Source organism: Anopheles ziemanni, chromosome 2, assembly GCF_943734765.1.
Source record: "Anopheles ziemanni chromosome 2, idAnoZiCoDA_A2_x.2, whole genome shotgun sequence".
In the NCBI taxonomy this organism is placed as follows: Eukaryota; Metazoa; Arthropoda; class Insecta; order Diptera; family Culicidae; genus Anopheles; species Anopheles ziemanni.
The window spans coordinates 92,516,631-92,530,896 of record NC_080705.1 but is presented as its reverse complement, the minus strand read 5'-3'; the positions used below and the strand labels follow the sequence as shown (position 1 = coordinate 92,530,896).

The following is a 14,266-nucleotide window of genomic DNA, read 5'->3' as shown; positions in this document are numbered from 1 at the left end:
AGGGTAACAAGGTAGAAAATCGAACACTTAGTCAACTAATCAAACGAACGCTACGGGGGAGTTGGCGGAGTTAGGGAAGATTCCGCACATATTTTTTTTTCAACTTAAAAGGACACATGGTTATACTAAAAAACGGATCGGAATAGGAATAGATTTTAACGAGGGTGTCGGGGGGGAGCGTCAACGATTTCGACGCTCTCGGCGACGGCCCAGTTTTGTTTCTACTTCTCGAGCGCCATCCACTTTTTGTTTGAAGCGTGCCCGCATCCAAGCAAATAACAGTCGAGCAGGAATACTTAATAACGTGCTTTAGTCATTAGTAGCAAACAAAAAAATGGCATATTTTCGATAGCGTGTTTTCATAACACCGTATTTTTGATTTTTAATTTCAAACCTTATTCCGTAACTGGTAGTGTTTCTAACGAAAATGATTATTTTAAAAAATGATAAAATCAAACCAGATTTAGTAGCGATACACGGTTTACCGACACGCTTTTCTTTTCGGGGGTCACACACGCCCGCGCACCGGTGAAGGGAAAATTCGGTTCGAATCGGGAAAATGTTGGCCCGGAACCGGAAAACCAAACACCACTCTGGGTGGAGCGATAAAGGAAACGTGAGAAGGAAAAATGTGGAAGGTAAACGATGAAAAATAAATGGAAACTAAGTTTAACACCAAACCCCATCTCGCGTTGATGGACTTTACAGCGCGTGAACCGAAAGAAATAAATATCACAATAAAACCCATTAGATGTAGCAGTCCGGTTTTATTTGCTTTTGATTTAGGACGATGTATAACGAACGAACGTGAATAAATTATCTACTAAACTCGTTACTTTCAGCTGCGCGCGTCCGGCTGGATGTAACCTCTATCTAGCTTATGGTCTAAATTCTGTAAAAAAGTCAACGTTATACGTCTGTAGAATGTAAGTACGAAGCACAGAGCTCCTCTTGCAGCTGAACACAAAACGAGAAAACCTTCGTTCGCTAGAGGTTGATTGTTCGCAATAAATCGTGTGTCGGATGAATGTCTCACACGGCGGGAAAAAACATGTTCCGCTTCGGATCCGCTGCCTCTGCCTATGTTTTCTTCTTTCACACGCCATCGCTCTCACTAAACGTCTCAAATATTATTTAAAAAATTTACTTAGAAATGTATCGTAAAGATGACAGCCATAGGTTTGATTGATTCCCGCACATCTTTCATTCGTTGATGCTACCTACGCTTCTTATGCGGGATGAAATCTCTTCGTTTTAAGTTACGGTAATAAGATGTAGAAAACGATCTAGGTGTCTTACAAAAGTATAAATGCGCTTAAAACAACTCTATTTCCTATCGCTAACCGCTTAACGCCGGAGTAAATTGATAAGAAATTGCAATGCATGCTGCACTACCCTTTGCCGTTTGTTCCCCACAAAGCTCGTATTTAAGTACTTTTGTTGGCTGCGAAATGTCTTTTTGATACGTGATACTGCAAGTAGCAATATATTAACTCTGATTAAGTATCTCGAATTCTTCTGTTTCTTGTGCGTAACGTACTAGAAAACCGTTCTGCTGTTGCCAATGCTTCTTGCCGGCAGGCTGTTCGTGCGCGTTGTTGGACTATCACGGGCCTATAAAGAAAGATAAAAATAAACAGTTGAACATGTGGACATATTCAGGAATTTTACTGCAACACCAGGCACAAAAGGACGCATATTTCAAATGAAATTGTTCTAAAAATTCACAAACAGGAAATTCACTTTCCGTTGCACGAAATTTCGAATTTTCACGGTACCAAGGTTTATACATTTACGCTTCACAGAAGAGCTGTCAGTAGCAACACCCAAGGTACAAGAGGTGAGCTCATAGGATCGTTGTGACTTTGACAATCGATCTGAGTTTTACATTATTTTTCTTAAGTGTGATTCCAAGATTGCAGCTAGAAATTAGAAAGAACTAGCAAGTGCCATATTTAGGCTAACAATTCGTGCTACATTCTGGTAACAGTGCACTGGCAACATTACCGCACTACAACGTCACATTCTATAACTTACTTTGGCACCCATGAGATGTTGGTTTTTTGTTATTGAACTGTTTCGTTAGTAAGTAATGGCAGCATTCTACTTTGCCTTAGGGTATCCGTTGCAAAGTAGCAGTTGCAACATGATAATTTCATCATACAAAGTCCATTGCAATATGGCTGCCACAACGATGCAATGGACCCACCTCTCAAAAGGCCAACCTTGAGTTTGTGTCAAACTGTCAACCGCCAAACCGGGTGTTTGCCGCTCTTCTAAAGTCATTCGTTCAATAGCTGTCAGATAGAGCAACACGCTTGTCCGTCGTACCTCGTTTCAACTCTTTCAGTGTTCATAGTCTTTGTCCGCAAGTTTCCGGGAAAACGTGCGCTAACAGCGAATCTATTTTATCGTCGTTCATAAAAGCGTGTAACAGTTAAAAAAGTCACAAAATGTTCTGGGGTAAGTCGTTTTCGCAAACTTTTGTACCGACCGAGCTGTTGGTGTTGCTTTTCCTTCTTGGAACTGAATACATGCGGTTTCCTCCGGGGGGTCGAATCGATACATTTGTCTGCCATAGGGGGCTCATTGTAGACTCAAAGTAACATTCGCGTTACTTTTTCCGCAGGATTGATCGTCAAACAGGGAAAGAAGTACTCCAAAGTTGTGGAGCAGGATTTCCAGTTGACCCACGCCGCGCTGGATTTGACAGCTTCCTCCGGCGATGTACAGGTTATGCTGACGACGGATAACATCACATACCTGCTGTGTACGCTCAACAAGAGTATCCCGCAAGTCCGTTTGGACCAGCAGTTCGCCGCTGGTGACAACATTAGCTTCGCCACCAAAGGCCAGGGTGTGGTGCACCTCACCGGAAATGTGCTCCCGGACGAATTCGGAGACATGGACGACGACGACGAGGTTGATGACGAAGAGATGGAGGAGGAGGAAGTGAATGGTGATGCCGGTAAGGTGCGTAGTGCCAAGCAAGCGGCTAAGGTCAAGGTCGCCAAAGAAATAGCTTCCGGCGAGGTGCCGTCCGACAGTGATGAGGAAGATGCTACGTTCTCCGAGTCGATGCTTGAGGATAGCGTTACCAATGGCGCTGACGAGGATGATGACGACGACGACGAGGACGACGATGATGACGACGACGAGGACGACGATGATGACGACGACGACGAGGACGACGATGATGAGGACGATGAGGACGATGAAGATGACGACGATGAGGAGGAGGAGGAAGAGAAGCCGGCCCCGCAGCAGCAGAAAAAGGCCGCTCCCCAGAATCAGAAGCAGGCAAAGCAGGGAAAGGAATTGAAGCAAGCTAACGATTCCAAGGGCTCGCAGAACGGAAACGCTAGTCCGAAAGATTCGGCCAAGGACGCGCCCAAGAAGCAGGAGGTAAAATCGGTACGCACCCTGCAGGACGGTCTGGTGGTTGAGGACCTTAAAGTCGGCACTGGACCCGAGGCCAAGCCGGGCAAGAAGGTTATGGTGTACTATGAGGGGCGGCTGAAGTCGAACAACAAAGTGTTCGACAGCACCAACAAAGGTCCGGGCCTGAAGTTCGCCCTCGGCAGAGGAGAAGTTATCAAGGGATGGGACCTTGGTGTGGCCGGTATGAAGGTGGGCGGCAAGCGCAAGCTGATCATCCCGCACAAGCTGGCCTACGGACAGAAGGGTGCCCCGCCGACGATCCCACCGAACAGCACACTTGTGTTCGAGGTGGAATTGCGGAAGGTGTTGTAAGCGTATTTTCGTATTCTTTTCTTATTTTCTCTTTAAAACATCGCATTTGAACTCATGTTTTCCAGTAATACATTTCCAATCAGTTCTCAGAATCGAAGAAAACTGTCTTCTTTTTTTGAAGATACTACGTTCTCTTTTTCCAAATCAAAACCAGCGGGTCTATCAAAATGTTGAAAAAAAAAACTACGAACTACAAATAGACGTTAAGCCCTTTATACTTGTAATAATCCACTGTAAAACAATAAACTAGCGCAGCAGAGAACTTAGCTGTGGCCATACTCAAACTAAACGCAATGCTTTGGGAATGCGGGAAGGAAAATGATGACAATCCATCCACCTACCTGCGAATGCGCGAGAACGATGCTCAAACATTGCACCCACTCTTCCGCCTTGTTACCGTCCTTGGGTTTCAGGATGAGCGTTTGGTCGCCGGTGAAGATTTCGAACGCCTTCGGTATGTTGCGGGCACCCCGGGACACCTTCACCGAGCGGATCTGGTTTACGTCGATACTTTCCCCACCGGCCTTATGGGAAAAGAAAATAAGTAGAATGGAGGCATGATCGACGTGAACCTGTTTGCATAGCATTAGTTTTGGTGTTGAACTACTAACCTCACTCACAGAACCCTTGCACGAAAGATGTGCCCCGGAGAGGGTAAAGTAACGCGTTCGCCAACGACGGAAGAGGCGCCATTTCCCCTTCTTCTCCTTCAGCTGACCCTCGATGACTGGCTGATTGTTGCCGTGCAGGAAACCCATCGCCTTCTCCGGATGGTGGCACAGGAAGCAACCCCACTGGAGCATTTCCAGATCCTCGGTGCTGTCGCCGGTTGAGGCCGCACCAGCGCCACCTCCGGCTGAAGTTGCTCCAACGCCGGCACTGCCGGATGCCGCTTTGCCCTGTGGTTCACCCGACGACGACGCTTCCATGGTGCCACTGGGATCAACCGCCACGGGACCCATTTCGAACACATCGAAGAACCCGGCATGGCGCAGCTCGTTGACCAGTGCGTCCTGTTCCTTGCCGTTCGGAAATGCGCTGGTGACTAGCGTGATGAACGTCCGGTTCTCGCACTTGAGCGTGTCCCAGCAGTGCTTCAGGCGGCTCACGCTCGGATCCCAGCTGCTCAGGGCGTTCTTGCCGGCCCGCGCTTGTAGATCCAGGAACATCAAGTGGATCCAAGTGCGCGGGTTGCGCGTCCGCATCGTGAACATGGTGCGCGAGTAGAGACAGTGCGGACCGCGCACCTGGCAGGCAAAGTGTAGCTTCGCCATCTTCTTCGCCCGCCGCTCCTCAATGATGCACTTGGCCGGGGGAGGGATCTGTTGTGCCACCGCCTCCGTGTACGCTTTGATCTTGTCCAGGTGCTTCTCGCAGAAATGCTGTATAGTGTCGCGCATCGGGTATGGTTCGAACACGCTCATGCGCTGGTTGACGGAGGTTGCCGTGCCGGAGGATGCGTTCAGGATCGTGACGCTGCGATTATCGCTTCGGGGACGCGTTGTGACCGTCGCTGGACCGGAAACGATTACCTGACAAAAAACATTTCATCACAAATCCTTCAATCTTATTTGCTGGGTGAAACTTATTTAATATGTAACGTTTTTGTTTTGTGTACCAATAATCAACACTAGATGCTGCTTTCGTGGCAACTATTTAAAATAATTTAGCTATAGTTTGGTGGGAAATCGCATGTTGCCATGGAGTTTTCTTCATATGCCTTAAAATCAGCAATTCGTTGCTATAGGAGATTTCTTTGGTTACTTATTTGTAGATAAAGTTAAAGCTAGCATAAATTCCCATAAGGTAAGATTTTACAACATAGCCCAAGTTTTCGGTTCTAGTGATTCAAAACAAGTGTCAGTGGTTTTGCATTACCTGATTGCCAGGATCTTCACTCGAATGCAACGATAGTGTGGTTGTAAGCTGTGGAGACGTTTGCTGCGAGTGGTTGTTGAACATCGTTGGCGAGGCCGGTGACGCATGGTGTACCTGTATGCCGATCGAACCCGTCGACTGGTTGAGTCCACCGAGTGAACTCTTTCCCCCGAGCGCACCGGCCGATCCCATCGGTGTGTTGGTGTTGGGACCGTGCGAGTATGGCCGGGGTGCACGTGTCGGAGACGTCGTCACCGTGACTCCACAGGACGTGATCTTGGTTTGCGGAATACCCCACTTGTTTTCACCCGTTATGGTCACATGTTGGCTAAGGGGCGGTGGCACGGAAGTACCGAGTAGCAACCCTCCAACACCACTCCCACTGCTGCTTGCCATTCCCTTGATGGCCATGTTTCCGCTCGAGTGATGACTGTTGTGCATCATGATTCCATGCGGCCCATCGGTCGTGTTTGTGGCTGTCGCTGGAGGGCCATGGCCATTGGTTGTTCCGCTAGCGACAGGAATTGCGTTCGGTCCGATTGCAGGTGTCGCAGTTTTTTCCGGGTCAATCGACGCTCCGGCACTCATTTCGCCGTTGAACTGGTTAATGAGTTGCGACGAGCCGAGGCGAGATTTGTGCAAGCCTCCCATCGAACCGCCCGCGTTGTTAAGACGGGTCGTGCTCTTGTTGGCACCGCCGGAGTGCAATCGACCAGTACTGCGTGAATCACCCAATTTTGGACGGTTTCGAGTGTACCTACGGGATGTGAAAGATAAGTTAATATGAGAAAGTATGAGAGGTTTCCCAAAAACTAACCCTGTGTGATGTGGCGTCGGTGAGACAACTGTACCACCTGCTGCCCCTCCAGAACCGTTCACCGCGCCCGAATTCGAGATCCCATTGGCCGAATTGATGAAGTTGGTAAGCAGCGCCGGGTGAATGGTGGAGCTGGTCCCGTTGGAAGTGTTGATGACCGTCGTCGATATCATAGGAGTTGCGCTAGCATTGTGCGTTCCGCCATTGCTGATTACGGCCACGTTGGGTGTTTTGGAAATAATCGGTCGTCCATGGTCTAGCAGCAGTCCTTGGTGTTGACCAAAGCCAGACGGCACACCGCCAATGCCAGCGCCTCCCAGAATGCCACCCGAAGTGGCCGCACTGCCATTGGCGGTGGAGCCATTTCCCGTGGAACCATGGAGCCCATTCCCCGAAGCGACCGGGTGCGTTACACTGGTGTTTGTCGGTGTCGGCAGGGTGGCGGAAGAGTTCAGGTTCACGATAGTGACCCCGCCCGAAGTGGTCTGCTTGATCTGGCTGTTGTTGTTGCTGAGCTGACGCTGCCGTACAACGGAGGTCACCTTGTCGGTGAACAGGACCGGGTACTTGGTGCACAGTTTGGTCGCTTCGTTTAGCAGGATCGTCTGCAGGGGTCGATCCGCCCGTGGTAGATGTTCCAGCACGAAATCGAGCGCAACCTGTGCCCGGTCCTTACCGGAGCGACCGATGGCGGAGAGAATTTGTGCCGCGAAGCCCACCGTCTGGGGGACGCCGTGGGCGATCAACTTGAACGCTTCCGTGTACTCGGCCAGTTTGATCGGCTTTGCTTCGGCAAGCTTCAGCAAAACAAGCAGTGCGGCGGCCGATAGCGGTGGCCTTGTGGTTGCCAACTCGAGCAGCGAAGGAATGCTTTCGGTTAGACATGAAGGGCGTAGCTTCGCGATCGTCACCAGCAGCTGCAGGATGACGAGCTGCTCCTGCAGCTCACAGCGGGGTACAATCTCGACAAACTTGGGACCGGCCGCATTGATTGGATCGGGGGTGGCTTCGTAGATTTGCGACAGCACGTGACACAGCCCGTAGTTTCCGCCCAGCAGCGACTCGAGAATGACGTGCACGTGCGGCGACAGCAGATACGAGTACTCGATTGCAGCCGACGAAAGGTAGCTGGCCAGATTTCGGGACAGCTCCAGGTTGCCCTGGTTCAAAAACTTAACCGCGACCGGTAGCGTCACTTCCATCACGACTTTTTTGTTGTAATTCTGCAAAACATTAGTAAAAACAGGTGAACATATTGTCCATACGAAACGTGTTTGCAACATCCCATACCAGGAAAATGCTGGAGATGATGTCAGAGGAAATTTTGGCATGCGGCGGATCCACATCCTTCCCGGACGGCTGCAGGTTATACCTTAGGCAGGTTTCGAGCAGGTTCACCAAACCCGCGCAGTGCTTCTCGATCGTGTTCGTCTTCTTGATGCAGGACGTGACACGATTGATGCAGATCTCGATCACCGACTGATCGTTGCTGTTCTGCAGGTAGTCTTCGTGGGAAATGATGGAGGAAATTTCCTCCAACTGAAGCAGGCGAACGAAACCCGACCAAGCCGTGAGCGATACATTTGATTGTATGGTATATTTCATTTCGTTATACTCACCACCTCGGTTAAATCGTTAACAATCTCATAGTCCGCGATGGAAAACAGTTCCCCGGCGCGGGACAGATCCCTCTTGGAGAGGACGGTCGTGAAGAGATCGTGCATTGTGGTTGGATGGAAGGATTCGTACCCTGTCTACCAGTGTTTCCTACATGCAGTTGGCACATGGACGGGACATGGAGCCTCGAATGTGTTTTAAGCTCTCTCTTTTTTTTTGCTAAAGCAACATTAGGTCGGTTTTTATTTTAACAATATCACTACAGAAACAGGTTCACACCAACCCTATTCACATTTGACACACATTTTGTTGAGCAAACAAATCCCTGGGAGGAAAGAAAAGAGTACAGTTTAAATGGTCCTGTTGAATGTAAACGCATTAAAGCAACCCGCTTCCAAGGCAGGGCGTTTTAAAAGAATAAACCGTTTAAACGCTTCATGAAATGTTAATGAAGGCAAGACTGGGGACAACTTCGTTGGAAGAAGCTATCCAGTGTGTTGCAGACTTGGGGATGAAATTAAACCGTGTCATTAGAAAGTGTTCCGTCCGAAGAGGTGTTCTGTAAAAAAAAAGGGAAAAACAAAAAAACATTTAAAAAAAACAGGAAAATGTATTTTTTTATGTATTTTTAATTAAATGTATACGTAACGTATATATAACTTGTTAGCAATTCTGACTAAGAAACACTAACTGAGAAATCGACTACCCTGTGTGCCACAATGCACGTTCATTGACCCACAACGACCACTGCACCGGTCTGGTGGCAGATTTATGTATAGACCACTTCGCCTCAGTTCCGGCCACCAAAAGTATGCCACCACACGCTGCTGCTCACCGTCCTGAAGCAATAAACACATATTTACCCTGGACCACATTAGCCTACCGGAGGGCGGGACACCGAACCTGTCGGGCGTAATGTTTCGGGGATTGTGCCCGAGGCGAGAAATAGCATAACATGTGAACGCATTCCGATGCGAATTCCTCTCGAGGCGGAAAGACACACGAAGGAATTATTAATAGAAAATGATTATGAGGATTACTCCGGAGGGGATGACAAGTGGCCAGGGAAGGGGGTGTGGTGCGGTCGGCCGAAAACGGGTTGTTCCACTATACGGCGTTGTTCGGTGTCGCAGCTGTCGGTCTGCGATGACACCCGGGTTGTTGGTGTGTGAAATTCGTTTCGGGATCCTCTGTCCCGGTGAAAGCAACTGCGACCAAACAAAAACACAACGCCACACTTCCCTCTTGGTGTTAACTATGGGCTTTCTGCGGTCGAGACATGAAATTCACGAGTTTGTTTTCATTTTTGTTTTTGCAGCTCAAAACCGAAGATCGGAGCAACATCGGTCTACCGGTCTAGCGGTGCACACAATCCCATGTCAGAACAGTTATGATGACGGAGTTCAACGACTCCATCGCTCGGAGCAATCTTCACCAACAACATCGACGCTTTCCGCTTGAACCGTGCCGGCTCCGACATTCGCAAATACACTCCTCCCTCGTCTTTCTGCTCTCCGGCAGCGGCAGTCGCTCCACGGTATTGGTTTTTTTAATTCACACCGACCCAGGAGAAGATGTTGGGGCACTTCTTGAGACTCTCCTCACTGAACGGGGGAGCCAAAATAATTACCGCCTCCTCCGATGATAGTGAGCAATCGATTGCATCATCATTATCCGCCCGTGTGCGCCAGTGGAATCGAAGCCCAGTCCCAGAGCTTCGGGTTTCTGCGCTCATCAACAGGAAGATTCTAATTATCCCGCCGGCGAACGAGAAGCTGGATCGCGAGCATCTGCGCGCATCTTTGACGATGGAATCGATTCGAAAAATGAAGTATACTGCATAAACTATCAATGACAAAGGATCAGATGCATCATCTTCTTCGGTCACACTTCGATTAAGAGCTTACTAGACTTTTTCCCTTGGTGCTCGTGGATAGTCAGTCCCTTTCGTACAGGGGAGAGACCGGTCTCGGTTGGGATTCGAACCCATGCCGTCGACGGACCGCCTCGGTGCTCGTGGGCTGATTTTCTAACCGGTGTAACCGGCCTAAAATATATTTAAACCAATTGTTGAACTTCTTCTTTATCATATGAATCTTTTACATTATAGAAAATGTGTCGGTAAATGATTTCGATTTACAAAATAAAACTTAATCGAAAAAAACACCACATGCACAAATGCCTAAGGAGGCCGTGCAAACCCGTTAATTTATTTTTTATTTTTTTTAAGCATCATAAACAACGCAAATGATTAGTTGAAACAACAAGCTTTATTTTTGTTATTGTAGGGAATCGAGCCGTTTGTGGGGCATTGGTCTGTGATCCGAATGGTGTTTATGATGAGACGTGCCTCGGTAAGTCGGTTTTTCAGCGACAGAAGGGTGCTGCATTTAAGGGGATTGCCATCCAGAGACAGCTGCACGTTTGGGAAACGCTGGAAAAGCGTTGGAACGGTTCTAAACAAATTGTTGGACAGCCCGATTGCGCTGATATTGGGGAGTTCACATCCAGTCAGGTTGATCGTCGTTAACCGGTTTTCCTCGAGTACCAACAGCTTCAGCCGGGGCATTGTGATTGGGGTGCTGGCGTGGACAAATTCGATTTCATTGCTCGAAAAGAAGACTTGCTCTAGCGTCGAGCTTATAGGGCGCAGCATGCTTAGATCAACCCGTTTAAGTTTGTTCTGTGCGAGCGACAGCACGAGCCGGTTGGGAAATTTGCCCAATTGAGTCGGCACATTCGTAAGAGCGTTCTCGTCCAGGTTGACCAAGGACAACTCAGAGAATGTAACGTTTGCTAGATTAACCGAAGAGATTTTGTTGTAACTCACTAAAAGACTCGTTAGACTGGGAAAGATTATAGGAGCGGAAGCTCCGAGCTGAGTGATTCCGTTGTTGCGAAGATTGAGCCGTTTCAGCTCCGTCAGAGAAGCAAATACCGCCATATCGAGCAGTTCGATTTGGTTATTCGCAAGGTTTATTGTCGCAACGGTCAACTCGGCAGTATCCTTGTTAGCGGTCAACGGAAAGAGCTGCCGAATCTTGTTCTCGGCCAGATCGACATCCCTCAGATTGCGATTTGCGGCCAGCATGTCCATTCGCAACCCGGTCAGAAGGCATTTGTTGATAGCCAGACGCTGCAAACTAACCATATTTCCCAGAGTTGGCGGGAGTCGATCGAACAGACAGTCTGCAATGGACAGTCGCTCTAGGGCACCGTTCTGGCCGGCGGTGAATGTTCGCAGAGCTCCACTGCCACCGATGTAGAGTTGGGTGATGGTGCTTCCGGAAGGCAGCTGGAACACCGTGTCTCGATATTGGACGTACGAGATGGAGTCAGAGTATGCTCCGATGCGCAAAAGGAACGGCCCCGATGCTGAGCTGCTGACGATCAACTTCTCGATGCGAATCGACGCGAAGTACTGGTCCTCGTCGTCTATGATCCGGCGTAGTTTCGCCCCACCGTCCGAGGTCATGTTCAATTTTGTGAAGATGCATACCAGAAAACCTGTCGAATCGCACTGGGCCAGACAAGGAAGAGCCAGACTTTGGAAGCAGATGAAAAACACTAGCACCTGTACTGGAAGCAAGCTTAGTTTTCTTCGATGAAGGGGCGAGCGACCCATTCTAGACCTCGACAACGGTTTGTACTTCACTAATACTGGAAAAGAATCGTCTAGCTCATATATATTATACTTTTTTAACAACACTCAAATTTCAATCAAAATTAAATGTGATTTAAGGATCACAATTACAATAATTTACATTTAGTACGCCATTAGTTTCACGACTGTCCACCTGTGTTAAAAAAAAAACAAACTGTGAAAAGTGTGTTTTATATTACTACGTTTCTTTTTGTATTTTTACAAAAATTATTAACTGGTTCAATTGATGCTCCTTCTCTTCTAACTGAAATCTTCGTCTATGCACCAAGTTGAGCCCACCGGCCCAGATCTATATTAAGCGCTTCTTTTCGTCGTAATGTTTTGTGTTCTCGTGATCCATTGCTTCCGATGGCTACCGCTTGTAATGCGTCTGTTCCAGCTTTGGATCTAAACCCTCTTCTTCTTGGCATAACGACCATATATCTTGGTCATGCCTGCCCGTTAAGGGTTTGCAAGACTGTTTCCCTTTGTGTACGTGGATAGTTAGTCCTCTCGTATAGGGGTCTGGTCTCGGTTGGGATGCGAACCCATGCCTCGTCGCTCGTGGGCCAATTTTCTAACCTGCAGAACCGACCTGATAAATATTTAAAACCAATTGTTGAACATCTTCTATGAACTATGTATAAGTAACGCGTTAATTGCTTATTCCCAAAAGCAAGAGTATGATCAGAGGTAACTGTGTTGGTAGCTGGTTCGGATTTACAAAATAAAACTTAATCGGAGAAAACTTCACACGCTCAAATGCCTAAGGAGGCCGTGAAAACCCATTAATTTTTATTTTATGTGTTCGAGAATCATGATTAGCTGTAACAACAACCTCTGTTATACTCATCGTAGGGAATCGAGCCGTTTGTGGGGCATTGGTCTGTGATCCGAATAGTGTTTATGATGAGACGTGCCTCGGTAAGTCGATTTTTCAGCGGCAGCAGGGTGCTGCATTTAAGGGGATTGCCATCCAGAGACAGCTGCACGTTTGGGAAACGCTGGAACAGGGTTGGAACGGTCCTAAACAAATTGTTGGACAGCCCGATTGCACTGATATTGGGGAGTTCACATCCAGTCAGGTTGATCGACGCTAACCGGTTATCCTCGAGTACCAACAGCTCCAACTGGGGCATTGCGATTGGGGTGCTGGCGTGGACAAATTCGATTTCATTGCTAGAAAAGTAGACTTGCTCTAGCGTGGAACTAATAGGGCGCAGCATGCTTAGATCAACCCGTTTAAGTTTGTTCTTTACGAGCGACAGCACGCGCGCGCTGGGAAATTTGCCTAATTGAGTCGGCACATTCGTAAGAGCGTTCTCGTCCAAGCTCACCAAGTACAACTTAGAGAATGTAACGTTTGCTAGATTAACCGAAGAGATTTTGTTGTAGTCCACTGAAAATCTTGTTAGACTGGGAAGGATTATTGGAGCGGAAGCTCCGAGCTGAGTGATTCCGTTGTTGCGAAGATTGAGCCATCTCAGTTCCGTCAGAGAGGCAAATACCGCCATATCGAGCAGTTCGATTTGGTTATTCGCAAGGTTTATTGTCGCAACGGTCAACTCGGCAGTATCCTTGTTAGCGGTCAACGGAAAGAGCTGCCGAATCTTGTTATCAGCCAAATCGACATCCTCCAGATTACGATTTGCGGCCAGCATGTCCATTCGCAACCCGGTCAGAAGGCATTTGTTGATAGCCAGACGCTGCAAACTAACCATATTTCCCAGAGTTGGCGGGAGTCGATCGAACAGACAGTCTGCAATGGACAGTCGCTCTAGGGCACCGTTCTGTCCGGCGGTGAATGTTCGCAGAGCTCCACTGCCACCAATGTAGAGTTGGGTGATGGTGCTTCCGGAAGGCAGCTGGAACACCGTGTCTCGATATTGGACGTACGAGATGGAGTCAGAGTAGGCTCCGATGCGCAAAAGGAACGGCCCCGATGCTGAGCTGCTGACGATCAACTTCTCGATGCGAATCGACGCGAAGTACTGGTCCTCGTCGTCGATGATCCGGCGTAGTTTCGCCCCACCGTCCGAGGTCATGTTCACTTTTGTGAAAATGCATACCAGAAAACCTATCGAATCGCACTGGGCCAGACAAGGAAGGGCCAGACTTTGGAAGCAGATTAAAAGCACTAGCACTTGTACTGGAAGCAAGCTTAGTTTTCTTCGATGAAGGGGCGAGCGACCCATTCCAGACCTCGACAACGTTTTGTACTTCACTAAACCTGGAATGAACCGTCTAGCTCATATATATTATACTTTTTTAACAACTCCAATCAACATTAAATTTGATTTAACGTTCATAATTACAATTGGAACACATTTAGAATGCGATTAGCTTCACGACAGTTCCCCTGTGTTGCAAAAAAAAAAAATTAAAAAAGTGTTTTTGTATCCCTTATGTAAGGCTTATTCGTAAGGGATAAATACTATTCGAGACACTAATCTGGGATTCGAACATTTTTATATTTTCGACACTACTACATCTGAAAGTTTATGTCAATATACTCTTAGATGGATATACATGTTCACGTTATCTCCTTTTTAGAGCTA

General features: G+C 47.9%; 3 protein-coding genes across 3 annotated transcripts; 1 reads left to right on the top strand and 2 right to left on the bottom strand.

Moving 5' to 3' along the window:
• Positions 1 to 747: 747 nt before the first annotated feature.
• LOC131294229 (protein melted) lies at positions 748 to 8,172 on the bottom strand. The gene is made up of 7 exons (XM_058322277.1): positions 8,068 to 8,172; positions 7,739 to 7,987; positions 6,449 to 7,671; positions 5,632 to 6,388; positions 4,365 to 5,285; positions 4,095 to 4,277; positions 748 to 1,614 (listed from the first exon to the last, which is right to left on the bottom strand). Exons 1-7 carry the CDS (start codon positions 8,170 to 8,172, stop codon positions 1,540 to 1,542), a joined length of 3,513 nt encoding a protein of 1,170 aa, XP_058178260.1. The 3' UTR covers positions 748 to 1,539.
• On the top strand, positions 2,358 to 4,031 carry LOC131294273 (46 kDa FK506-binding nuclear protein). Its single transcript, XM_058322322.1, has 3 exons — positions 2,358 to 2,463; positions 2,630 to 3,255; positions 3,298 to 4,031. Exons 1-3 carry the CDS (start codon positions 2,454 to 2,456, stop codon positions 3,751 to 3,753), a joined length of 1,092 nt encoding a protein of 363 aa, XP_058178305.1. The 5' UTR covers positions 2,358 to 2,453; the 3' UTR covers positions 3,754 to 4,031.
• A 2,144-nt stretch (positions 8,173 to 10,316) lies between the features above and the next one.
• Positions 10,317 to 11,540, bottom strand: LOC131294758 (chaoptin-like). Its single transcript, XM_058322803.1, has one exon. The coding sequence runs from the start codon at positions 11,538 to 11,540 to the stop codon at positions 10,317 to 10,319; it is 1,224 nt and encodes a 407-aa protein (XP_058178786.1).
• Between the last annotated feature and the right edge of the window lie 2,726 nt (positions 11,541 to 14,266).

What these genes read in the sequence shown, in the direction of transcription:
- LOC131294273 (XM_058322322.1), top strand. An exon ending in AGGAGGAGGAAGAGAAGCCG is followed by an intron (nt 3,256 to 3,297) that starts GCCCCGCAGCAG and finishes CAGAATCAGAAG; the next exon opens with CAGGCAAAGCAGGGAAAGGA.
- LOC131294229 (XM_058322277.1), bottom strand. Translation starts at nt 8,172, where the DNA reads ATGCACGATCTCTTCACGACCGTCCTCTCCAAGAGGGATCTGTCCCGC. An exon ending in CCGACGCCACATCACACAGG is followed by an intron (nt 6,389 to 6,448) that starts GTTAGTTTTTGG and finishes CACATCCCGTAG; the next exon opens with GTACACTCGAAACCGTCCAA. An exon ending in GCAAGGGTTCTGTGAGTGAG is followed by an intron (nt 4,278 to 4,364) that starts GTTAGTAGTTCA and finishes TTTTCCCATAAG; the next exon opens with GCCGGTGGGGAAAGTATCGA.
- LOC131294758 (XM_058322803.1), bottom strand. Translation starts at nt 11,540, where the DNA reads ATGACCTCGGACGGTGGGGCGAAACTACGCCGGATCATAGACGACGAG.